This window comes from Hyla sarda, chromosome 6 (genome assembly GCF_029499605.1).
Source record: "Hyla sarda isolate aHylSar1 chromosome 6, aHylSar1.hap1, whole genome shotgun sequence".
NCBI lineage: Eukaryota > Metazoa > Chordata > Amphibia > Anura > Hylidae > Hyla > Hyla sarda.
In genome coordinates, this window is record NC_079194.1 from 76,134,336 (window position 1) to 76,162,277 (window position 27,942).

At 40.9% G+C, this 27,942-nt stretch overlaps 1 protein-coding gene across 11 annotated transcripts in view; it reads left to right on the plus strand.

The window, feature by feature from the left end:
• IQSEC1 (IQ motif and Sec7 domain ArfGEF 1) overlaps window positions 1–27,942 on the plus strand; it is an 830,222-nt gene that overhangs the window by 732,388 nt on the left and 69,892 nt on the right. For all 11 annotated transcript variants that reach the window (XM_056524209.1, XM_056524210.1, XM_056524198.1 and 8 more), the window contains one exon: window positions 23,952–24,231. In XM_056524209.1, the coding sequence (XP_056380184.1) occupies window positions 23,952–24,231 (280 nt within the window). The remainder of the gene's footprint in view (window positions 1–23,951; window positions 24,232–27,942) is intronic.

Here is a 27,942-nt window from a genome sequence, read left to right on the forward strand (position 1 = left end):
GGACAGCCGTTGGCTGTCCGGGCATGCTGGGAGTTGTAGTTTTGCAACATCTCGAGGTCCGCAGGTTGGAGACCACTGTCATGGGAGAAACAAGTTGCAGTTTAGACTAAACAAATTACAGTTTTGTATCAGGAACTTCTTGTCCTTGGCAACGTACTTGTTTTGTTAATTAAATAGTTACACGGTTCTTAAAATAATCCCCCCCCCCCCCCCCAACGCTTTGTAATATACTACTAGAACCTTAGAGAAGCCCTACCTTACAGGGAACCTGAAGGAGATTCAGGGTGCGTTCACACACTCTTTGTTTTTGCGTGTTTTTCCGCTGCGTATTTGAAAGGGTGCGGGGCTCTACTCGGCTATCCGCAGCAGATTTGCCACGGAGGAAAATCCGCCGCAAGCCCCATTGAAGTCAGTAGGGACTGCAGCGTTTTTTCCGCAGCGTAAATTCTGCCGCGGACGATCTGTTATGGACAGCTGAGAAGAGCCCCCCCCCCTTTCAAATACGCTGCGGAAAACCCACAAAAACAAAGAGCCTGTGAACGCACCCTTAGGGTGCGTTCACACGCTAGTAACTAGCAGCGGATTTTCCGCTGCGGGAAATCCGCTGCGAGTTACGCTACCATTGATTTAAATGAGTCCACAGACAGTCCGCAATAGTGTCAGATTTGCGGACTGTCCGCGGACCCATTCAAATGAATGGTAGCGTAACTCGCAGCGGATTTCCTGCAGTGGAAAATCCGCTGCTAGTTACTAACGTGTGAACGCACCCTCATGCTGCCTGAACTACAGTCCTGACTCCATTTGGCTTCATTGACGAGTCACTCCCTATTTATGTATTTGGAGAGATCTAAAAAAAACAAGATATCTTCGAAACACAAATAGAAGGCTATTTGTGCCCTGTTCCCAGCTTGTATTTAAATGGGTACTCTGCTGGAAAACATTTTTTTAAATCAACTGATGACAGAAAGTTAAACAGATTTGTAAATTACTTCTAAAAAAAAAAAACTTAATCCTTCCAGTACTTATAAGCTTCTATATGCTCCACAGGAAGTTATTTTATTTTATATTTTCCTTTTTGTCTGACCACAGTGCTCTCTGCTGACACCTCCTCCAACCATGTCAGGAACTGTCTAGAGCAGGATAGGTTTGCTATGGGGATTTGCTCCTACTCTGGACAGTTCCTAAAATGGACAGAGGTGTCAGCAGAGAGCACTGTGGTCAGACAGAAAGGACATTAAAAAATAAAAGAACTTCCTGTAGAGCATACAGAAGCTTATAAGTACTAGAAGGATTAATATTTTTAATAGAAGTAATTTACTAATCTGTTTAACTTTCTGGCACCAATTGATTTAAAAAATCGGCAGAGTACCCCTTTAAGCATAGTTGGTTGGTCCCAGTTTCATGCTGCCTATGGTCTGAACAGCATGAAACACCTGACACATCCCTTCAAAAAGGATAGCCATGTAAAAAGAGGAGTGACAGCCCTGCAGAGCTGATGTCATTCAGATAATTCAGACCTTTAGATCTTGCTTGCAGGATGGATATTGAGGTAGGGTAAATGTAAATTTAAAGGGGTATTCCAGGAAAAAACTTTTTTTTTTAAATTTATCAACTGGCTCCAGAAAGTTAAACAGATTTGTAGATTACTTCTATTAAAAAATCTTAATCCTTCCAATAATTATCAGCTGCTGAAGTTGAGTTGTTCTTTTCTGTGTGGCAACAGTGCTCTCTCCTGACATCTCTGCTTGTCTCGGGAACTGCACAGAGTAGAAGAGGGTTGCTATGGGGATTTGCTTCTACTCTGTGCAGTTCCCGAGACAGGTGTCATCAGAGAGCACTTAGACAGAAAAGAACAGCTCAACTTCAGCAGCTCAAAAGTACTGAAAGGATTAAGATTTTTTTAATAGAAGTAATTTACAAATCTGTTTAACTTTCTGGAGCCAGTTGATAAAAAAAAAAAAAAAAAAAAAAAAAAAAAAAAGAATAACGATTTTTTTTCCTTTTTTCCTGGATAACCCTGTGTTGGAAATTGTTTTTTCTAGTTAAAGGGGTATTCCAAATCAACTGGTGCCAGAAAGTTATATTGATTGGAAATTACTTCTATATAAAATTTCAGTCCTTCCAGTACTTATCAGCTGCTGTACACCCCAGAGGAAGTTGTGTAGTTGTTTCCAGTCTGATCACAGTGCTCTATGCTGCCACCAGTGGTCCCCAACAGTGGACCTTGAGATGTTGCAAAACTACAACACCCAGCATGCCCGGACAAGCCCCAGTCTGTTCTGTCTTGATCCATTAAATGTGCACTACACATGTAGCATGCGCCCCTCTTCTAATGTTTCTACCTTTATCCCTCTTCAACCATCATCTGATGCACAGCCGCAAATCATGTATACCACTTCTCCTAGTCCAGGGTGCACTCCGCTACAGCGGGGTCTATGCTGCTCCCATGCTTGACTAAACACATTTTTATAATATAATAATGTTAACTTACCTTATACAGTAGTGCCTGTAGGTCCATATGACTAGGTCTGAACTGAAGTATTTATGACAGTGTTTCTCAACCAGGGTGCCTCCAGGTGTTGCAAAACTACAACTCCCAGCATGCCCGGACAGCCTTTGGCTGTCCGGGCATGCTGGGAGTTATAGTTTTGCAACACCTGGAGGCACCTTGGTTGGGAAACACAGATTTACAATGAGTAATTCTTAAAGGGGTACTCCGGTGGAAAACTTCTTTTTTTTTTTTTAAATGAACTGGTGCCAGAAAGTTAAACAGATTTGTAAATTACTTCTATTAAAAAAATCTTAATCCTTTTAGTACTTTTTAGCAGCTGTATGCTACAGAGGAAATTCTGTACTTTTTGAATTTCTTTTTTGTGTTGTCCACAGTGCTCTCTGCTGACACCTCTGTCCGTCCATTAATAACTACATAGGAGTTATAGGATAATATCTTTAAACTAGACAAAGTAAAGATATTTATGATGTATTGTACATTAAGGTGGACCACAACCACTCAGATTCATTAAAACTAGGATGGAGGGTCAGAAGAAGAGATTCTTTAGAGTGTTTTTTTTTAGCTCCTTTAAGATGTTTTTCTAGGAACCGGATTACTCAAAGAAGTGCAGATATTCAGGAATTAAGCGGATAAAATAGGATCTGGTTGGGATTTCAGATGTGTCAGGTGTCTTACCCATATATAGTGTGTATATCTCAGTGCACATTAAAGGGGTACTACGGAGGAAAACTTTTTTTTTTTTTTAATTAACTGGAGCCAAAAAGTTAAACAGATTTATTAATTTCTTTTATTAAAAAATCTTAATCCTCCCAGTACTTATTAGCTGCTGAATACTAAAGAAGAAATTAGTTTCTTTTTTTGGATTTCTTTTCTGTCTGGCCACAGTGCTCTCTGCTGACATTTCTGTCCATTTCAGGAACTGTCCAGAGCAGGAGAAAATCCCCATAGCAAATCTATCCTGCTCTGGACAGTTCCTAAATAAAAGGACAGAGGTGTCAGCAGAGAGCACTGTGGACAGACAGAGAAGAAATCCAAAAAGAAAAGAATTTTCTCTGTAGTATTCAGCAGCTAATAAGTACTGGAAGGATTAAGATTTTTTTAATAGAAGTCATTTACAAATCTGTTTAACTTTTTGGCACCAGTTGATTTAAAATAAAAAAAATAAAACGTACCCCTTTAAGGTCTCAGCGATCCTCATGTTTTTGAACCAAAAAATGTGCAAATGTTTATGGACATTATTGGTAATCTCTCTGCATTTCATATAGAGAGAAACCTCTCTGAGAAGACCACCCAAAGATGCGCTGAAAAGTCATCTTCTCAAAGAAAATGGCCAATGTGTATAATGTACAGCAGTGGTCCCCAAACTGTGGATCTCCAGATGTTACAAACCTACAGCCAACGGGTGTCTGGGCATGCTGGGAGTTGTAGTTTTTCAACAGCTGGAGTTTCACAGTTCGGCGACCACTTATGTAGCGCCTGGTGGAACTGAAAACTGGTCACAGGAAATCTGGTATGGATAAGGGGTGGTCTTTTGGAGAGATTTCAGTGTATACTGTATATTAAAGGGGTACTCCTCTAGAAAACATTTTAAATCCACTGGTGCCAGAAAGTGAAATAGATTTGTAAATTACTTTTATTTAAAAATCTTAATCCTTCCAGTACTTATCAGCTGCTGCATGCTTCACGGGAAGTTCTTTTCTTTTTGAATTTCCTTTCTGTCTGACCACAGTGCTCTCTGCTGACACCTCTGTCCATTTTAAGAACTGTCCAGAGTACAAGCAAATCCCCATAACAAACCTCTCCTGCTCTAGACAGTTCCTGACGTGGACAGAGGTGTCAGCAGAGAGCACTGTGGTCAGACAGAAAGGAAATTCAAAAAGAAAAGAACTTCCCGTGGAGCATGCAGCAGCTGATAAGTACTGGAAGGATTAAGATTTTTAAATAAAAGTAATTTACAAATCTATTTAACTTTCTGGCACCAGTTGATTTAAAATGTTTTCTAGAGGAGTACCCCTTTAATATACAGTATACACTGGAGCATATAGCAGCTGATAAGTACTGGAAGGATTAAATTGAAGTCATTTACAATTTTACAGCTGATATAAAAATGATTATTTTATTTTTTTTTCCCAGTGGAGTACCCCTTTCAATAAGCTTAGTCCTACAGGAACGGATGTTCCGTATTAGTCACATAGGCTATGTTCTCAGTCTTTTCGGGCTAGCATTATTACTTTTGCAGAAAACATAATCCACTGAATAGGAGTGACGTAACAGGGCTCCATTTCTGTATCTGTGCTAAGACTGCAACGCCTGGACCCCCTCTGTGGACAGAACCGTGAACACTATAGAACCCAATGGTTCTCTATTCACTAGAACCACAGGGATTCATGGCGATTTACCTTGCATTTTATGTTTGTCTTGTCTCACGCATTCTCTATACCGCCTTTAATTGTTGCAGAATACATTTCTTTGCTGAGTGATATATATATAAGGATTAGAAGCCTGGAGATGAATAAATTATCATAAAGGCCTTAACATGCAAAACTGTGTTACTTTACTGTTTCTAAGGCAGCGTTTCCCAACCAGGGTGCCTCCAGCTGTTGCAAAACTACAACTCCCAGCATGCCCGGACAGCCGAAGGCTGTCCGGGCATGCTGGGAGTTGTAGTTTTGTCACAGCTGGAGGCACTCTTCTTGAGAAACACTGGCCTGTACACTGTAGATTAGAGATGAGCGAACTTACAGTAAAATCGATTCGTCACGAACTTCTCGGCTCAGCAGTTGATGACTTTTCCTGCATAAATTAGTTCAGCTTTCAGGTTCTCCCGTGGGCTGGAAAAGGTGGATACAGTCCTAGGAGACTCTTTCCTAGGACTGTATCCACCTTTTCCAGCCCACCGGAGCACTGGAAAGCTGAACTAATTTATGCAGGAAAAGGCATCAACTGCCGAGCCGAGAAGTTCGTGACGAATCGATTTTACTGTAAGTTCGCTCATCTCTAATCTACAGTGTACAGGCCAGTGTTTCTCAAGAAGAGTGCCTCCAGCTGTGACAAAACTACAACTCCCAGCATGCCGAGAAGTTCGTGACGAATCGAATTTACTGTAAGTTCGCTCATCTCTACTGTAGATCCTTAAGTGTATAACTAGCTATGACTAGTAGCACATTCCACCAATATATATTTATTTAATTACATTTTTATTTATAATTTTTTTTTTATTAGTTTAATTTCTGTCATGGACTGTGTGTTCCTGTACCAGTGTTTCCCAACTAGAGTGCCTCCAGCTGTTGCAAAACTACAACCGAAGGCTGTCCGGGCATGCTGGGAGTTGTAGTTTTGCAACAGCTGGAGGCACGCTGGTTGGGAAACACTGTTCTGTACACTGTAGATCCTTAAGTGTATACCTAGCTATGACTAGTAGCACATTCCACTAATATATTTTTATTTAATTTAATTTTTATTTATTACATTTTTTTATTAGTTTATTTCTGTCATGGACTGTGTGTTCCTGTACCAATGTTTCCCAACTAGAGTGCCTCCAGCTGTTGCAAAACTACAACCGAAGGCTGTCCGGGCATGCTGGGAGTTGTAGTTTTGCAACAGCTGGAGGCACCCTGGTTGGAAAACGCTGTTCTAAGGAATCGGTGTGAGAGAAAATGAGTGTGTAAATATGGCACAAAGCGGTAATGCTATATTAAGTCCTGTGGGCTCCCAGCTGCCGGGCCGGTGGCTCGTTGCTTTATCAGTCTACTACTTTATTTAGGATGAATGCTCACATTCCAGGACTCAGCTGTTGGAAGAACCCGTAGGAGTCTTCGAGGAATGTTACTATTCCAGAATTAGCTTTCGCTCTGAGCTTTAATTCCAAAAAGAGAGATTTGGGAAGCTCATTAGACAGATTTTTAATTCCCAGCAGCTGCGGGTTTTATGGCCTAAGTGTTCTGCAAGACTGAAGACATCACCCTCCATCTTTCCTAGGTGGCTGTCTGTGTACGGGCTGCAGACATCTTGGAGTCTTGATTACACTTCCTGGCATCTTGTGCTCAGTCTGAGCCCTCCTGTCAGAGCGCTGGGTTTTCTGGGGAAGTGAATGAGTTCTGTGTTGGGCGGCTGAAATGTAATGATTTAACCATATGAGCTGGAATGGAATTTGTTCTCGCCGTCAGACATTTCTTCATAAGGTGCTGGGACGGTAACCGTAGACTTTACAGTTTTCCGGTTATTACGGTAGATATGTACGGTGTATGGTGTGTATAGTTTTGTCAGAATTATTAGAAATTTTAAGAATACCTCTCATGATCTTGTTACATTTTATAATCCTCCCAGTTCACTGTCCCCATCATGATAAACCACCCCCTGCCTTTATTTTTATAATTTTTTAGTTTTCTACCTTGATATTCTCTGTATTTTCTGCTCAGTCAGATTCACAGACTGGGAAAGGGGCGTTCCCCAGCGGGCGTGACATCATCTGAAGCCATACAGGGGAGAACTTCCTCCCTCACTCTGCTACACACAGCCCAGAGCAGTTCAGTGTGAGATGAGCTATGATTGGATAAGACTGCACACACACCCCTCAGCACCTCAGACTTCATTTCCTGATTTTGGACAGCAGGAGTCCAAAGTCTGTGAAAGAGATGGGGGGGAATGTGCTCTGAACAAGTAGGGAGACACCTAGTGGCAGCTTTTTTTTTAACACAAATAAAACATAGAAAACTTAATTTTTTTTTTTAAACAAAGTACATTAGAAAGATTTTTTTATTTACCATAAATAAATTAAATGATAGGGCCCATTTAAACAAAAAATACTCAATCTTGAAGACACTATGGGGGAGATTTATAACGGTTGCCTTACGTATGTGTGTCAAACTTATTTAAAAAAAAGTCATACATCCTTTTAGAAATTTGGCGCATGTAGGCAAAAAAAGTGATGGAGGAGATTTATTAAAACCAGTGCAGAGGAAAACTGAACCAGTTGTCCATAGCAACCAATCAGATTGCTTCTTTCATTTTTAAAAATGAAAGAAGCAATCTGATTGATTGGTTGCTATGGGGAACTGGACAATTTTCCCTCAGCATTGGTTTTGATAAATCTTCTCAAAAAAAAAAAAAACACTTCAGAAGACCATTTTGTAAAATTCCTCTTTCTCTGCAACTTTTTTTTTTTTTGCACAAAATGTCGCAAATTGCGACTTTTTGTGCCACTTTGCTCTCCAAAGGCAGTTTTGTGACTTAGGCTTAGGGTTGCAACTTTTTTGGAAGTGGTTTGCGACACTTTGTGCGAGGTTTGCAGTTTGTAACTAAATTACCGCTGCAAGTTAAAGGGGTTATCCAGGAAAAAACTTTTTTTATATATATCAACTGGCTCCAGTAAGTTAAACAGATTTGTAAATTACTTCTATTAAAAAATCTTAATCTTTTCAGTACTTATGAGCTTCTGAAGTTTAGGTTGTTCTTTTCTGTCTAAGTAATCTCTGATGACACGTGTCTCGGGAACCGCCCAGTTTAGAAGAGGTTTGCTATGGGAATTTGCTTCTAAACTGGGCGGTTCCCGAGACACGTGTCATCAGAGATTACTTAGACAGAAAAGAACAACCTTAACTTCAGAAGCTCATAAGTACTGAAAGGATTAAGATTTTTTAATAGAAGTAATTTACAAATCTGTTTAACTTTCTGGAGCCAGTTGATATATATATAAAAAAGTTTTTTCCTGGGATACCCCTTTAAAAAATGAAAATGCCTCAAGAAAGTGAGTTTGCACAATTTGCCTTACAATTGCAAAAAAACAAAACAAAAAAAACTTCTAAATAGCTATATAAATCTCCCCCTATAATATATTTTTATTTGGCTAAAGGGACTTTTTGAAAATAACTCAGATGCAATGTTGCTCTAGTGCAAAGTCAACATTTTTACAAGACTCACTAGGCCAGTGGTCTCCAAACGGTGGACCTCCAGCTGTTGCAAAACTACAATTCCCAGCATGCCCGGACAGCCAACGGCTGTCCGGGCATGCTGGGAATTGTAGTTTTGCAACAGCTGGAGGCCCACCGTCTGGAAACCTAGGCTCCAGGCCATTGACAAGATTGTGTAGCCTGCTATTTCCTGTTATCAATGTAAATATGTACAGTGTTATGGTGTGTCTTGTGTTAAATAAAACATTTTTCCCTAATGCTTATATTGTACCAGCATACTGTATGTTCACATAAGTTGCTGAGTTGCCCATAGCAACCAATTTTTCATTTTTAACAAGGCCTCTGCAAACTGAAAGAAGCGATCTGATTGGTTGCTATGGGCAACTGGACAACTTTTCCTGTGGACAGGTTTTGATAAATCTCCCCCAATATGTGTAGATCACTGATCTGCATTATCCTCCATAAGTTGCCGTTTTTTCCCTGAAAAGCAATGCAGTGTTGAATTATGTTTTTTTTATGTGTTTCTATTTTCTGATTGTAATTTAGTATTTTTTTTAAATATATTTTTGTACATTATTGTGAGCCTGAGCAGGTTTAACAGCATTTAGTGATATACTTTACAGCAGGACCCATGGATCATAGATAACAATGAACAAAAAACTGTCCTATGAATCGGAGAGGCTACTGGGCATTCTCTGTGACGTTTTCAGAGGTCTTTCTATAGGGAGGGGGTACGCTGATCTCTGCTGTGAATGGTGGTGGATCCAGTGTTATCTCTCTACTGGTGTCTCTTGTCCCTTGTCTGTGCAGAGAATAAGGCATTACTGAGAAATGATCTGTACAGAACAGGAAGTCTCAGCTTACTTTTAGGAATTCGGATTCCAGTGAAAAACCCCTATACACAGGGAACGAACAAAGATACAATTACAGGCTTTGGGCACATTCACACTAAGAGAAATTACGCTTGGTAATTCCAGTGCAGCAGCCTTCCATTGTTTTCAGTGGGATTCTGCTGCACTGTTCATACTGTGACATTTTAAATAATAAAAATTTTCTTTTTTCCGGCAGATCCATTCGTATATGCACTGGCGTCTATGGTGCCGGCGCATGTCGAAGAGGTCCTAGCGCCAGCTGCTGTGCACGTAATGTCCGCTCTGAATTTTTCTCCGTAGTGTGAATGCTCCCTATAATCGCTAATAAGCAAGTGAGGAACAACTGACAGAATTTAGAATAAAATACAGCAAGTCTAAGATTTTAAATATTATCCTTATTGGTCAGCTTGCTCCCCCCACACTAACCAGCGGTACTGGCTGATCGGGACGCTGATCAGTTTGATGCCTACTGTGCCCAGATCCGCCCGAAATCTTTGTTTCTCCCTATATGCTAATTAAGTGCGAACTGGCAAAGGCTAACGTTAACTGGCACTCTGACGTCACCACCGCCAGCCGCAGTGCCGCCCAGCTCATCAATATTCCTCCCCTCCTCCTCCCTGTTCTGTAATGAAGAGGGAGAGGTGGAGGGAGGGGAGGAATATTGATGAGCTGGGCGGCACTGCGGCTGGCGGTGGTGACGTCAGAGTGCCAGTTAACGTTAGCCTTTGCCAGTTCGCACTTAATTAGCATATAGGGAGAAACAAAGATTTTGGGCGGATCTGGGCACAGTAGGCATCAAACTGATCAGCGTCCCGATCAGCCAGTACCGCTGGTTAGTGTGCGGGGAGGAAGCTGACCAATAAGGATAATATTTAAAATCTTAGACTTGCTGTATTTTATTCTAAATTCTGTCAGTTGTTCCTCACTTGCTTATTAGCGATTATAGGGAGCATTCACACTACGGAGAAAAATTCAGAGAGGACATTACGTGCACAGCAGCTGGCGCTAGGACCTCTTCGACATGCGCCGGCACCATAGACGCCAGTGCATATACGAATGGATCTGCCGGAAAAAAGAAAATTTTTATTATTTAAAATGTCACAGTATGAACAGTGCAGCAGTTGAGCTGGGCGGCGCTGCGGCAGATGGTGGTGACGTCAGAGTGCCAGTTAACACCACCTGTGCCAGTTAGCACTTAATTAGCATATAGGGAAAAACTAAGATTTCGGCTTGGCGGATCCGGACACAGCAGGTATCAAACTGATCAGCGTCACATGCTCTACCAGCCAGTACCGCTAGCCAGTACCACAAGCTGACAGTTTTCCTTTAATACTAAATCTGGGGGGGGGGGGGGGGTTTCTGTATATCTTTCTTTTTATTGTTGGCCAGTCCTCAAGATCTCTGGGGTCTGTCAATCAGCTGTGTGCACAGAGTCGGAAGAAGACAGCTCCATGCATAATGTAGTGGCCATACTGGGTTACTGCAGCTTAGTTCAAGGATATAATACCGATGAAAAATTTATGGAAAAGCCCTATGAACTGAGCCTCTAGAACCATGGAGAATGTATATTACCTTGTAAATAAATGCCAGTTTAGGTATTGACAGATCTGTCCAGAATCAGAAAATATTTCCTTAAAAAGTAAAAGAAATAAAAGCAGGTGTGGGATTGCATTTTGGAATTTTTGCTCAATTTTAAGAAATTAAAAACATCTTGGAGATACTCTGTAATATTTCCATTTGGCTGATGGGACTTTTTGAAAATAACCCAAATGCAATGCTGCTCTAGTGCAAAGTCAACATTTTTATAATATCCACTAGGTCAGTGGTCTCTAAACTGTTGCTAAACTATAACTCCCAGCGTGCCCGGACAGCCGTTGGCTGTCCGGGCACGCTGGGGGTTATAGTTTTGCAGCAGCTGGAGGTCAACAGTCGGGAGACTTAGACTTTAGGCCATTGATAAGACTGGTATTCAGGACAACTATAGGAAATATTAAATCCTGCTCCATCCTAAAGGTTATCATTAAAATTTATCATAGATCAATATCAGGTTATTATTTAAAAACCCTTTTAGCATTTGGATCCTTTTTCAGTAATAGTCGGCAATTGCCCCGCAGTCCTGTCAGCAGACGAGATGTTTTCCTTCATGGAGGATTCAGAGCGAACTTATTACCTTGAAAATTTCACTTTAGAAAGGTTTCTGTAAAAATACTTGAGCCTATTCTTATTGAATTAGTAAGATATCTGCGGCACTTTTTGTGACCAGATGGCACTGCCAACGCTCTTGTTGTTTCCTTGCTTTCACAGGCCCGAAACGCAGAATTTAAAAAGGTCAGTCTGGAACTATTTGTCATCTCCATTGACGCGACCGCTCTTACGTGAAATTTTCACATTTATTCAATTTAGTCTCATTTTACAGATCAGCTTTATATTTAAGGAGAGAAAAAAAATCCATATGTCAAGCAGATTGCGGTGAACGTTTTCTGTCATGGTACAAAGAAAAAAAAAATATCCCAGGTAATGTAAGTCACTAAACTGAGGAACAACAGAGCAAAGTGCATTGTTTCTCGGTGAAGTTCATTTCACAGCTCGGTGCCCTTAGACTGCAGATGATCAGATATTCACAGCATGCCAAGTGCCAACAAATGGCGATTCGTGTGAGCGGAGCTGGCACTGACAGCAGTAATACTTTGTCATGACTGTGGGGGGCAGCGCGCCCAGAGGCTAACTTCTATAATTATATTTTGCACAATAAATCATTTTCCCGCAGTATAGTTGAACTTTTGTCTCTTTATGAAAGGCCGTATTGAGTCATATGTTTGGATTATTCCACATGGATCGAATAAACAGGGAAGTAAAATGCACAAACCTTTATGAGGTTTACACAATTGGGGCCTGATAGATTGGTATATGGCTAATCTCAGGGTATACTGTCAAAGGATTGCAGTGTATATTCTGTATACATTGTAAGATTCAGTCGTGCTGATGATGAAGATGACAATGTTGGACAGTGTTGCTTTAAAAGGGTTTTTCTGTATCATAAAATTATATTTAATGGGACCGTATCATCATATTCCCACAGCTCCGGCTGTAATCACCCCCCCCTCAGTGTGAATGACAGGCAGGCCAAGTCCTCCATCATCACTGTGTATGTACTGCACTGTGTATGTACTGTGTATATACTGTACTGAGGATGTACTGTACTATGTATATACTGTACTGTGTATGTATTGCACTATGTATGTACTGTGTATATACTGTACTGCACTGTGTATGTACTGCACTGTGTATGTACTGTACTGTGTATATACTGTACTGTGTATGCATTGTACTATGCATGTACTGTGTATATACTGTACTGCACTGTGTATATACTGTACTGTACTGTGTATATACTGTACTGCACTGTGTATGTACTGTGTATATACTGTACTGTGTATGTACTGTACTATGTATATACTGTACTGTGTATGTACTGCACTGTGTATGTACTGTGTATATACTGTACTGAGTATGTACTGTACTATGTATATACTGTACTGCACTGTGTATATACTGTACTATGTATGTACTGTGTGTATACTGTACTGCACTGTGTATGTACTATACTATACATGTACTGTGTATATACTGTACTGCACTGTATATGTACTGTACTGTGTATGTACTGTAGTGTGTATGTACTGTACTGTAGTGTGTATGTACTGTAGTGTGTATGTATAGTACTGTAGTGTGTATTTACTGTACTGTAGTGTGTATGTACTGTGCTGTGTATGTACTCTAGTGTGTATGTACTGTACTGTAGTGTGTATGTATTGTAGTGTGTATGTACTGTACTGTAGTGTGTATGTACTGTAGTGTGTATGTATAGTACTGTAGTGTGTATTTACTGTACTGTAGTGTGTATGTACTGTGCTGTGTATGTACTCTAGTGTGTATGTACTGTACTGTAGTGTGTATGTACTATACTGTAGTGTGTATATACTGAGCGCTGATGTATCCTCAGGGTCTAATAGAAGAGGTGTGTTGTACCAGTCATCGTGTATGTACTGTAGTGTGTATGTACTGTACTGTAGTGTGTATGTACTGTAGTGTGTATGTACTGTACTGTAGTGTGTATGTACTGTGCTGTGTATGTACTGTAGTGTGTATGTACTGTACTGTAGTGTGTATGTATTGTAGTGTGTATGTACTGTACTGTAGTGTGTATGTACTGAGCGCTGATGTATCCTCAGGGTCTAATAGAAGAGGTGTGTTGTACCAGTCATCGTGTATGTACTGTAGTGTGTATGTACTGTACTGTAGTGTGTATGTACTGTAGTGTGTATGTACTGTACTGTAGTGTGTATGTACTGTACTGTAGTGTGTATGTACTGTAGTGTGTATGTACTGTAGTGTGTATGTACTATACTGTAGTGTGTATGTACTGAGCGCTGATGTATCCTCAGGGTCTAATAGAAGAGGTGTGTTGTACCAGTCATCGTGTATGTACTGTAGTGTGTATGTACTGTAGTGTGTATGTACTGTACTGTGTATGTACTGTACTGTAGTGTGTATGTACTGTAGTGTGTATGTATTGTACTGTAGTGTGTATGTACTGTACTGTGTATGTACTATACTGTAGTGTGTATGTACTGTACTGTAGTGTGTATGTACTGTACTGTAGTGTGTATGTACTGTAGTGTGTATGTACTGTACTGTAGTGTGTATGTACTTTAGTGTGTATGTACTTTAGTGTGTATGTACTGTAGTGTGTATGTACTGTAGTGTGTATGTACTATACTGTAGTGTGTATGTACTATACTGTAGTGTGTATGTACTGTAGTGTGTATGTACTATACTGTAGTGTGTATGTACTATACTGTAGTGTGTATGTACTGTAGTGTGTATGTACTGTACTGTAGTGTGTATGTACTGTAGTGTGTATGTACTGTACTGTAGTGTGTATGTACTGTAGTGTGTATGTACTGTACTGTAGTGTGTATGTACTGTACTGTAGTGTGTATGTACTGTAGTGTGTATGTACTGTACTGTAGTGTGTATGTACTGTAGTGTGTATGTACTGTACTGTAGTGTGTATGTACTGTAGTGTGTATGTACTGTAGTGTGTATGTACTGTACTGTAGTGTGTATGTACTGTAGTGTGGATGTACTGAGCGCTGATGTATCCTCAGGGTCTAATAGAAGAGGTGTGTTGTACCAGTCATCGTGTATGTACTGTAGTGTGTATGTACTGTACTGTAGTGTGTATGTACTGTAGTGTGTATGTACTGTACTGTAGTGTGTATGTACTTTAGTGTGTATGTACTTTAGTGTGTATGTACTGTAGTGTGTATGTACTGTAGTGTGTATGTACTATACTGTAGTGTGTATGTACTGTAGTGTGTATGTACTATACTGTAGTGTGTATGTACTATACTGTAGTGTGTATGTACTGTAGTGTGTATGTACTGTACTGTAGTGTGTATGTACTGTAGTGTGTATGTACTGTACTGTAGTGTGTATGTACTGTAGTGTGTATGTACTGTACTGTAGTGTGTATGTACTGTACTGTAGTGTGTATGTACTGTAGTGTGTATGTACTGTAGTGTGGATGTACTGTAGTGTGGATGTACTGAGCGCTGATGTATCCTCAGGGTCTAATAGAAGAGGTGTGTTGTACCAGTCATCGTGTATGTACTGTAGTGTGTATGTACTGTACTGTAGTGTGTATGTACTGTAGTGTGTATGTACTGTACTGTAGTGTGTATGTACTGTGCTGTGTATGTACTGTAGTGTGTATGTACTGTACTGTAGTGTGTATGTATTGTAGTGTGTATGTACTGTACTGTAGTGTGTATGTACTATACTGTAGTGTGTATGTACTGAGCGCTGATGTATCCTCAGGGTCTAATAGAAGAGGTGTGTTGTACCAGTCATCGTGTATGTACTGTAGTGTGTATGTACTGTACTGTAGTGTGTATGTACTGTACTGTAGTGTGTATGTACTGTACTGTAGTGTGTATGTACTGTAGTGTGTATGTACTATACTGTAGTGTGTATGTACTGAGCGCTGATGTATCCTCAGGGTCTAATAGAAGAGGTGTGTTGTACCAGTCATCGTGTATGTACTGTAGTGTGTATGTACTGTACTGTAGTGTGTATGTACTGTAGTGTGTATGTACTGTACTGTAGTGTGTATGTACTTTAGTGTGTATGTACTTTAGTGTGTATGTACTGTAGTGTGTATGTACTATACTGTAGTGTGTATGTACTATACTGTAGTGTGTATGTACTGTAGTGTGTATGTACTATACTGTAGTGTGTATGTACTATACTGTAGTGTGTATGTACTGTAGTGTGTATGTACTGTACTGTAGTGTGTATGTACTGTAGTGTGTATGTACTGTACTGTAGTGTGTATGTACTGTAGTGTGTATGTACTGTAGTGTGTATGTACTGTACTGTAGTGTGTATGTACTGTAGTGTGTATGTACTGTACTGTAGTGTGTATGTACTGTAGTGTGGATGTACTGAGCGCTGATGTATCCTCAGGGTCTAATAGAAGAGGTGTGTTGTACCAGTCATCGTGTATGTACTGTAGTGTGTATGTACTATACTGTAGTGTGTATGTACTGTAGTGTGTATGTACTGTACTGTAGTGTGTATGTACTGTGCTGTGTATGTACTGTAGTGTGTATGTACTGTACTGTAGTGTGTATGTACTGTACTGTAGTGTGTATGTACTGTAGTGTGTATGTACTGTACTGTAGTGTGTATGTACTGTGCTGTGTATGTACTGTAGTGTGTATGTACTGTACTGTAGTGTGTATGTATTGTAGTGTGTATGTACTGTACTGTAGTGTGTATGTACTATACTGTAGTGTGTATGTACTGAGCGCTGATGTATCCTCAGGGTCTAATAGAAGAGGTGTGTTGTACCAGTCATCGTGTATGAACTGTAGTGTGTATGTACTGTACTGTAGTGTGTATGTACTGTACTGTAGTGTGTATGTACTGTACTGTAGTGTGTATGTACTGTAGTGTGTATGTACTGTAGTGTGTATGTACTATACTGTAGTGTGTATGTACTGAGCGCTGATGTATCCTCAGGGTCTAATAGAAGAGGTGTGTTGTACCAGTCATCGTGTATGTACTGTAGTGTGTATGTACTGTAGTGTGTATGTACTGTAGTGTGTATGTACTGTACTGTGTATGTACTGTACTGTAGTGTGTATGTACTGTAGTGTGTATGTATTGTACTGTAGTGTGTATGTACTGTACTGTGTATGTACTATACTGTAGTGTGTATGTACTGTACTGTAGTGTGTATGTACTGTACTGTAGTGTGTATGTACTGTAGTGTGTATGTACTGTACTGTAGTGTGTATGTACTTTAGTGTGTATGTACTTTAGTGTGTATGTACTGTAGTGTGTATGTACTGTAGTGTGTATGTACTATACTGTAGTGTGTATGTACTATACTGTAGTGTGTATGTACTGTAGTGTGTATGTACTATACTGTAGTGTGTATGTACTATACTGTAGTGTGTATGTACTGTAGTGTGTATGTACTGTACTGTAGTGTGTATGTACTGTAGTGTGTATGTACTGTAGTGTGTATGTACTTTAGTGTGTATGTACTTTAGTGTGTATGTACTGTAGTGTGTATGTACTGTAGTGTGTATGTACTATACTGTAGTGTGTATGTACTATACTGTAGTGTGTATGTACTGTAGTGTGTATGTACTATACTGTAGTGTGTATGTACTATACTGTAGTGTGTATGTACTGTAGTGTGTATGTACTGTACTGTAGTGTGTATGTACTGTAGTGTGTATGTACTGTAGTGTAGTGTGTATGTACTGTAGTGTGTATGTACTTTAGTGTGTATGTACTATACTGTAGTGTGTATGTACTGTAGTGTAGTGTGTATGTACTGTAGTGTGTATGTACTGTAGTGTGTATGTACTATACTGTAGTGTGTATGTACTATACTGTAGTGTGTATGTACTGTAGTGTGTATGTACTATACTGTAGTGTGTATGTACTATACTGTAGTGTGTATGTACTGTAGTGTGTATGTACTGTACTTTAGTGTGTATGTACTGTAGTGTGTATGTACTATACTGTAGTGTGTATGTACTATACTGTAGTGTGTATGTACTGTAGTGTGTATGTACTATACTGTAGTGTGTATGTACTATACTGTAGTGTGTATGTACTGTAGTGTGTATGTACTATACTGTAGTGTGTATGTACTGTAGTGTGTATGTACTGTACTGTAGTGTGTATGTACTGTAGTGTGTATGTACTGTACTGTAGTGTGTATGTACTGTATTGTAGTGTGTATGTACTGTACTGTGTATGTACTGTAGTGTGTATGTACTGTACTGTAGTGTGTATGTACTGTAGTGTGTATGTACTGTAGTGTGTATGTACTGTAGTGTGTATGTACTGTACTGTGTATGTACTGTAGTGTGGATGTACTGAGCGCTGATGTATCCTCAGGGTCTAATAGAAGAGGTGTGTTGTACCAGTCATCGTGTATGTACTGTAGTGTGTATGTACTGTACTGTAGTGTGTATGTACTGTACTGTAGTGTGTATGTACTGTAGTGTGTATGTACTGTACTGTAGTGTGTATGTACTGTAGTGTGTATGTACTGTACTGTAGTGTGTATGTACTGTACTGTAGTGTGTATGTACTGTAGTGTGTATGTACTGTACTGTAGTGTGTATGTACTGTAGTGTGTATGTACTGTACTGTAGTGTGTATGTACTGTATTGTAGTGTGTATGTACTGTACTGTGTATGTACTGTAGTGTGTATGTACTGTACTGTAGTGTGTATGTACTGTAGTGTGTATGTACTGTAGTGTGTATGTACTGTAGTGTGTATGTACTGTAGTGTGTATGTACTGTACTGTGTATGTACTGTAGTGTGGATGTACTGAGCGCTGATGTATCCTCAGGGTCTAATAGAAGAGGTGTGTTGTACCAGTCATCGTGTATGTACTGTAGTGTGTATGTACTGTACTGTAGTGTGTATGTACTGTACTGTAGTGTGTATGTACTGTAGTGTGTATGTACTGTACTGTAGTGTGTATGTACTGTAGTGTGTATGTACTGTACTGTAGTGTGTATGTACTGTACTGTAGTGTGTATGTACTGTAGTGTGTATGTACTGTACTGTAGTGTGTATGTACTGTAGTGTGTATGTACTGTACTGTAGTGTGTATGTACTGAGCGCTGATGTATCCTCAGGGTCTAATAGAAGAGGTGTGTTGTACCAGTCATCGCAGAAAGCGTCATGTCAGCCTTGTAAGAAGGGGAGGATCCAAATGACAGGACAAGAGTATTGAAAGACCAAGGACCTCAGTGGATGGATATAAAAAGAATATGAGTGCATACTGTACACACAGCTATAAATAGACGGCGATAGCCTATAAATAGAACTGTGCACAAAGCATAGCTGGAACAGTGAGGCAGTTTTTTCTGCCATTCAGCTTATATGTTTTACCTCAAAACTTGGGCAAAATATATATATATATATATATATATATATATACATATATATATATATATATATAAAAATAGTTTCCTGGAAAAAAAAGTCCCTTAAGAAACATACGATGAAACCCATTCCGAGCTTACACTTGGAAGGTCCACTGTGCGAACCCGGTCTAACTGTATGGCTACAAAAATCTCATCCCCACTGCAGAATTTTTCGTACAGTAATTGACCTGCAGTTGAGATAGTAAAGTCCACAGCGTGTTAATTTCTGTTGCAGATTTTTCCATTGTACTTTAACGGGAGAGGTCAAATTCTGTAAGAGAATCTGCAAGGAACCCTATTGCTGTAGATTTTGATGCAGAATCCACAGAATCACAGCAAAATCTAAAACTGCACACTTGAAATTTTTTTCTCTCTCAAAAACCTGCATAAATCCCTGTGGATTTGCCGCTCCAAATTTCCCCACAGACCTCAAAAAATCCCCACTACCAATCTGCTACGTATAAACTGAAGTAACCATTAATGCGCAGTAAAACTTTTCCAGTTTAGGATTGCTTTCCGGTAGGAAACCAATATATTCTGCAGCTTCATAGTGACAACAGAATTAAATATGTCCGTGAAGTTTTCATTATGGGGCTCTGTGAATCCCCTGGCACTTTAGCTCTGAACTGAGCATTCAGCCGAGAGGAAAGACATAAATCTGAGCTGCTTCTGAGAGAAATTCAAAGCTGTACGAAGCCCCGATCGTTCTCCAGGCAGACATTTAATATCTTTGTCATTATGAGCGCAGGGGGTCCTGTGTACAGTGTCAGCCGCCCTCCTCTTATGTCCTTTTTATACCACTTTCCATTATAAGATTGGGGAAAAGAGAACAGGAATGGCTGTGCTCAAATAGGTCATTGAGTTTCTACCAACAAACTATATTATAGTAGGACAATATAGGTACAACACCATACTTACCCTGAGCCAGTGTTTCCCAACCAGTATGCCTCCAACTGTTGCAAAACTACAACTCCCAGCCTGCCTGGACAGCCGAAGGCTGAGAGTTGTAGTTTTGCAGCAGGAGAGGAAAGCAACAGGAGAGCAGGAGAAGTTTACTGCGGGGATTTTCTCCTGCTCTGAACAGTTCCGAGATATGAAGAGCAAAATTCAACCCATGCGTCAGGCGCTGTTCCAATTTCCAAGGTGAAATAAATGTAGCCAAAGCAATATGGCGGTTAAAGTGCCAGCAGGCACTATATTTATTTGAGTAAGAACCGATGACGCGTTTCGGAGGTAGAACCCTCCTTCCTCAGATGCCATTCTGAGGAAGGAGGGTTCTACCTCCGAAACGCGTCATTGGTTCTTACTCATATAAATATAGTGCCTACTGGCACTTTAACCGCCATATTGCTTTGGCTACATTTATTTTACCTTGGAAATTGGAACAGCGCCTGACGTATGGGTCGAATTTTGCTCTTCATATCTATTCACTGAACAGGAGTGGGTTCCCCATCCCTGTGACCCAATAGGCTTCGCAGTTCATTCCAATCAAGCTTCTGACTGTACCCCTATCTAGGAGCGATAAGCGTAATTTATCCACTACAAGGTGAGCGGCCAACCCTAAGGCTGGTGCCCTGCCCTAACCCTCATTCCACCCTGTGTCTTGGGTAATACACGAGGCGTGGTCCCTCTTCTTTCTCTTTTATTATAGATACTGAACAGTTCCTGACATGAACAGAGGTGTCAGCAGAGAGCACTGGGGTCAAACAGAAAAGAACTACACAACTTCCTCTGTTGTATACAGCAGCTGATAAATACTGGAAGGATTAAGATTTTTAAATAGAAGTAATTTACAAATCTGTTTAACTTTCTGGCATCAGTTGATTTAAAAAAAATTTCCCAGCGGAGTACCCCATTAGTCATGGAACCTGCAAGACCTGAAGTTAAAGAACGGTCTCCTTGTGGTCTCCTGGGCACTTCTATTGCAAGTGTCCAGGTGGAAGACCCTCTATGTTAAAGGGGTATTTCAGGAAAAAAAAATTTTTTTATATATCTACTGGCTCCAGAAGGTTAAACAGATTTGTAAATGCAATAGGTATAAAGACAAGAAAGGGGAGAGCTCTCTAAGGGCATATATCACCTGGACTGAGGTGCGGTCAAAACCCTGGTACCGATCTTCATATCTCCTGCGGGGTGCACACATACAAGCATCAAGTATCGGAAAGATTCAATAAAGAAAAACGTAGGTGCACTCACCGCTCAGCGGAGGCTACTGCATGTCGGGGTCCGGTACACGGGGAGCTGAGTCTCAGCGAAGGCGCAGGAAGTGTGGCGCTCGGAGGCTACGCCGGCAGTTTCGCACGTGCATAACTGCCGGCGTAGCCTCCGAGCGCCACACTTCCTGCTCCTTCGCTGAGTCTCAGCTCCCCGTGTACCGGACCCTGACATGCAGTAGTCTCCGCTGAGCGGTGAGTGCACCTACGTTTTTCTTTATTGATTCTTTCCGAGATTTGTAAATGACTTCTATTAAAAAATCTTAATCCTTCCAATAATTATCAGCTGCTGAAGTTGAGTTGTTCTTTTCTGTCTGGCAACAGTCCTCTCTGCTGACACCTCTGCTTGTCTCGGGAACTGCACAGAGTAGGAGAGGTTTGCTATGGGGATTTGCTTCTACTCTGGGCGGTTCCTGAGACAAGTGTCATCAGAGAGCACTTAGACAGAAAAGAACAACTCGACTTCAGCAGCTCATAAGTACTGAAAGGATTGAGATTTTTTTTTTATAGAAGTAATTTACAAATCTGTTTAACTTTCTGAAGCCAGTTGATATATAAAAAAAAGTTTTTTCCTGGATAACCCCTTTAAAGGGGTTCTCCACTGCCCTGTCTTCCGGAGCTCTGCTCGCAGCGTCCGGAAGTTTACTACTCCGGACGCTGTGTGTGGGCTTCCGTGTTCGAGGCCGCCCCCTCGTGACGTCACGCCCGCCCCCTCATGAAGTCACGCCCGCCCCCTCAACGAAAGTCTATGGGAAGGGGGCGTGGCCGCTGTCACTCCCCCTTCCCATAGACTTTTGTTGAGGGGGCGAGCGTGACGTCACGATGGGGCGGCCTCGAACAAGGAAGCCCACACACAGCGTCCGGAGTAAGAAAACTTCCGGATGCTGCGAGCGGAGCTCCGGAAGACAGGGCAGTGAAGAACCCCTTTAAGTGCCCAGGGCTGTCAGCACTAGCAATCTATTTATTATGAAGTAAAGAGATATCACTAAAATAGTCTATACTTTTATGACAGGTAGGAGTCTGACCTTTGGGGCCTCCAGCAATTATGAGAACAAAGGGGATGCACTGTTTGCCCCATTCACACCTCTCCGGCCAGGAAAAATTCCGGCGCTAGGACTGTTTGGAAATGCACGTTCTCCATAGACAGCAATGCATTTCCCAGTGGATTCTGCCAGAAGAAATGTCAATTCCTTCTGTGGAATTGTAATTTCCACTGCAGATGTTTCTGCCGCATAAATTCCGCTGTGCGCACGGCACAGCAGTATCTCATTGAAAACAATGGTTGTCTGTTGCAGAAATGTTGCCGTGTGAAATGGGGCCTTACTGTTCTTCACCTGACCCGGGGGTGGCGCTGTGCATGTGAAAAACAGTAAGGGCTTGTTCACACTGCGGACATTCAGCTGGAGGAGTTCGGCAAACCAAGTAGCTACTCAACAGTCACAAGAAATCTCAATATTTATAGAATTTTTCTTTTATTAACTATAAAGAGAGATACATTTTTAGTTGCCTCTGCAGGGATTTCTTTATATGGCATTATATTCACAGCTAGACATTAATGGGTTAAAACTGAACAGGAACAGGTATTGTGCTAAAAAACAAAACAAACAATCCTCTTTATTTTCTTTAAAATCATGATTCCAGTAAACAAAGACAACAAGATTCTTGGCGCGTTTCAACCTATACAGTCTTAATTGTAATACGGACGGTACAGCTCCCTGTACGTTCATGTTTAGAGAGAAAACCATAGCAAGTGTGCTAGCTGTGCCTATCCGGCCTGTGTTTGTGCAGGGACTTCTATAGATATGCAAGGGATAAATGCTTTTTATATCTCCTCTTATGACATTTATCACTCATACATAGGTCACCCACTCCGGACCCTCACCTGATAAACTAGCACCAAGTCCCCCTATAACCAATGACACACTGCAATGTATGGTTGGTTATAGGGGGACACTCTCCTGCCTTTGCATTTCCTGCACATTAACATTGGGGTTCACCGTTCATTGTAGTATGTTGACACTGCGGAATACCCGTTCACACTGCGGAATACCCGTTCACACTGCGGAATACCCGTTCACACTGCGGAATACCCGAGTAAAATTCCGCACAGTGAACGTTAGCATCTGAGTGAATGGGTCTTCCACGAGACCCGTTCACACTGCGGAATTTCAGCGGCGGACAACTCCGCCGCTGAAATAGTTCTGCGCAAAGAAACATGTGCATTCTTTGCGTGGAATTCCGCGAGCATTACATAGCCATCAATGGTGACGGTGAAGTGCCGCGCGGTCCTACCGCCGCCACCGGCTGCCAGGCTGAATCTCCGCTCGCTGAATTCCATGAGCGGAGATTCGGCTACAGTTCCGTAGTGTGAACATACCCTAAAGAGCCCTAGATGTGCGACTGACTACCTGATGGACTGGAAGGGAGGTTGTTATCAACATTGTTGCAAATGTGAAAGGGTTTAGCAATTTATTTTTTTATTTGATTTATTTACGTGTTTCATCATTATTTTATCACAACGAACGAAAAGGATTTCTTTTTTTCTATTGAGGCTCCTTTAAGGAAGTGACAGTAGCAACTTTGATCAGTCCATTGTGTGATCAGTCAGTACTTTGACCTTACGGATAAGACTGACACACTACACGCCCCATACATAAGCGCATTCTGTTTCTATGTTTTGCCCTACGAGATGAAAGGAAAGCACTTGTACTGTATGTAGCAGGATCAAGATCTGGGAATTTTATCTGCTTTTTCTTTGTTTTCGAGGTGTGAGTTAGTGCTTTTCAGTGAAACCGTACGGATCTAAATATATCAGATTATGTCAAGTCTTGTTGTGATTGGCTTATGTATGGATAAGGACGGCTATCTTGTGATTACCTGGACTCACATTGTTTTCCACTTTCTTTTGTTTAGTGTTGAAGGAGAGGTCCCTGGGAGTGAAACAGGCGCTTCTTTAGACGCTTCATCGGGTTACCACCAAGGAGCCATAACACACAGCTCGTCTATAAGCCCCGACCAGTACGACCATCCTGCTTACGGGATTTATTCCGTGTCCCCCGGACAGCGGTCACGAAGGCCAAAACTACAGCATTCCACGTCTATTCTCCGGAAACAGGCCGAGGAGGAGGCTATTAAACGCTCCAGATCACTCTCCGAGAGCTATGAACTCTCTTCAGACTTGCAGGACAAGCAGGTAACAAGGTTTCTTTATATGTATTGCTGTGCACAAAAGAAAAGCTTTTGTTGAGTAATGCACGCAAATGTATGAAAAATAAGGGCAACAAAATTGCGCTGGTGACATTACCTTTTTAGTATAAACTGTACATGTAGAGAAGGTGATGTTGTGTTGCACTCCGGGCACAACAACATTATACACCTATATGGAAAAATAATCTTGTGGTCGGGAGCAGCCTACCTCCGATACCAGGATCCAGGGCCGGAACGGTATAATAATAGAAGACAAAGGAGAGAATCCCGGAAGAAATGGATGCATACAGCAGCGCTCAGCGGCAAATACCATGAAGGGTTAATGGACAGGGTATTTTATTTAGTCTATGCCTCTCTTAGTCAGGTCTTTTAATGAGAGGATTCATTATCTCGAAACGTCTAGTCTAAATAAAATACTTCATTTTCTTCTTTAACGCTGTCTGATTATATTCCGGTGAGCGCCACTGTATACGTCTGATGTTTCCGCGATCCCATGGGATTCTCTCTTTCGTCTTTTTTGAGTAATAAACATTTAAGACTGTGTTTTCCATCCAGTGTGCCTCCAGCTGTTGCAAAACTACAACTCCCAGCATGCCCGGACAGCCGTTGGCTGTCCGGGCATGCTGGGAGTTGTGGTTTTGCAACAGCTGGAGGCACACTGGATGGAAAACATTGCATTAAGATCTCTACTTGCTGTCTTTATATAACAACAAAATGTAAAACCTTAAAAGGGGTACTCTGGAAAACTTTTTTTTTTTATTATTTTTTTTAAATCAACTGATGCCAACAAGTTGAACAGATTTGGAAATTACTTCTATTTTAAAATCTTAATCCTTACAGTACTTAACAGTTGCTGCATGCCCCAGAGGAAGTTATTTTCTTTTGGAATTTCCTTTCTGTCTAACCACAGTGCTCTCTGCTGACACCTCTGTCCATGTCAGGAACTGTCCAGTGCAGGATAGGTTTACTATGGGGATTTGTGACTACTCTGGACAGTCCCTAAATTGGACAGATGTCAGCAGAGATCACTGGGGTCAGACAGAAAGGAAATTCAAAGAGAAAAGAACTTCCTCTGGAGCATACAGCAGCTGATAAGTACTGGAAGGATTAAGATTTTTAAATAGAAATAATTTACAAAACAGTTTTAAAAAAAAGCTTTTCCACCGGAGTGCCACTTTTTTTTTTTTTTTTTAAATAAACTGGTGCCAGAAAGTTAAACAGATTTGTAAATTACTTCTATTAAAATTCTTAATCCTTCCAGTACTTATTAGCTGCTGAATACTACAGAGGAAATTATTTTCTTTTTGGAACACATTGCTCTCTGCTGACATCACGAGCACAGTGCTCTCTGCTGACATCTCTGTCCATTTTAGGAACTGTCCAGAGCAGCATATGTTTGCTATGGGGATTTTCTCCTACTCTGGACAGTTCTTAAAATGGACAGCAGAGGTCAACAGAGAGCACTGTGCTAGTGATTCAGCAGAGAGCTCTGTGTTCCAAAAAGGAAATAATTTCCTCTGTAGTATTCAGCAGCTAATCAGTACTGGAAGGATTAAGATTTTTTAATAGAAGTCATTTACAAATCGGTTTTACTTTCTGGCACCAGTTGATTTAAAAAAAAAAAAAAAGTTTTCCACCAGAGTACCCCTTTATCACCAATACAGACCGTGTCCTACTCGCAATTGAATTGACACTAAAGTCCCAGTATCATTTCTAAATTGATCCTGTTCCAGTGGCAGAAATATCTTCTACAAATCCGCTAACAGATTTCTTTTTTACATTATATCACAAAATGTCTTCACATTCTTAATTTGGTATTATGCACCAATGCATTTTGCTATTCCAATTTTCCTCCTATAAGACCCCCCCCCCCCCCCTCCTTAGTATTTCTATGTATCACTAGCATGGTTTTTCCCTTAAGTGTAAAATATACCGTAATTTTTGGCAATATTAATTTTTATAATGCCAATCGTTCTGCACTGTGGCACCTTTCCCAGATTTTCTAATATAAGCAATGGGATTCGATCACACTACACACTCTCCTGGACCCAGACAGTGATACAGAAATATAGCATTATGTCATCGAATTAATTGTTACTTGAGAAAATCTGCAAAACATTACCCTGCAGTGAGCATTAATATGTACCGGCAGTGCTGAGGTGAGAATGTCACCGTACTGGAGACATGAGAATGTGCCGATTCAGATAACACATACCAGATCTGAATGAATGAACTAATCGTATGAAATACTTTCGTCTTTACATAGTTGAATGTGCTGACAACAAAATCACACAAAAATGATCAATGGAAATCAAATGTATCAACCCCTGGAGGTCTGGATATGGAGTCACACTCAAAATCAAAGTGGAAAACCACACTACAGGCTGATCCAACTTTGATGTAATGTCCTTAACCCCTTAAGGACCGGGGGTTTTTCCGTTTTTGCATTTTCGTTTTTTGCTCCTTGCCTTTAAAAAATCATAACTCTTTCAATTTTGCACCTAAAAATCCATATGATGGCTTATTTTTTGCACCACCAATTCTACTTTGTAATGACGTCAGTCATTGTGCCCAAAAATCTACGGTGAAACGGGAAAAAAAATCATTGTGAGACAAAATTGAAAAAAAAAAACGCCATTTTGTAACTTTTGGGGGCTTCCGTTTCTACGTAGTACATTTTTCGGTAAAAATGACACCTCATATGTATTCTGTAGGTCCATACGATTAAAATGATACCCTACTTATACAGGTTTGAATTTGTCGCACTTCTGGAAAAAATCATAACTTCATGCAGAAAAATTTATACGTTTAAAATTGTCATCTTCTGACCCCTATAACTTTTTTATTTTTCCGTGTATGGGGCGGTATGAGGTCTCATTTTTTGCGCCGTGATCTGAAGTTTTTAACGGTATCATTTTTGCATTGATAGGACTTATTGATCTTATTTCTATTGATAGAAAGTGACCAAAAATGCACTATTTTGGACTTTGGAATTTTTTTGCGCGCACGCCATTGACCGTGCGGTTTAATTAACGATATATTTTTATAATTCGGACATTTCCGCACGCGGCGATACCATTTATGTTTATTTTTATTTTTATTTACACTGTGTTTTTTCTTTTATGGGAAAAGGGGGGTGATTCAAACTTTTAATAGGGAAGGGGTTAAATGATGTTTATTCACTTCTTTTTTGCACTTTTTTTTTGCAGTGTTATAGGTCCCATAGGGACCTATAACACTGCACACACTGATCTTTTACATTGATCACTGGTTTCTCATAAGAAACCAGTGATCGATGATTCTGCCGCATGACTGCTCATGCCTGGATCTCAGGCACTGAGCTGTCATTCGGCGATCGGACAGCGAGGAGGCAGGTAGGGGCCCTCCCGCTGTCCTGTCAGCTGTTCGGGATGCCGCGATTTCACCGCGGCTATCCCGAACAGCCCACTGAGCTAGCCGGCATGCTTTCGGTTTCACTTTAGACGCGGCGTTCAACTTTGAACGCCGCGTCTAAAGGGTTAATAGCGCGCGGCACAGCGATCAATGCCGCGCGCTATTAGCCACGGGTCCCGGCCGTTGTTAGAGGCCGGGCCCGAACCGCTATGACGCGGGGCCACGCCGTGGCCCCGCGTTATAGATCGGGAGTGGACACATGACGTTCCAGTACGTCATGTGTCCTTAAGGGGTTAAAACAAGT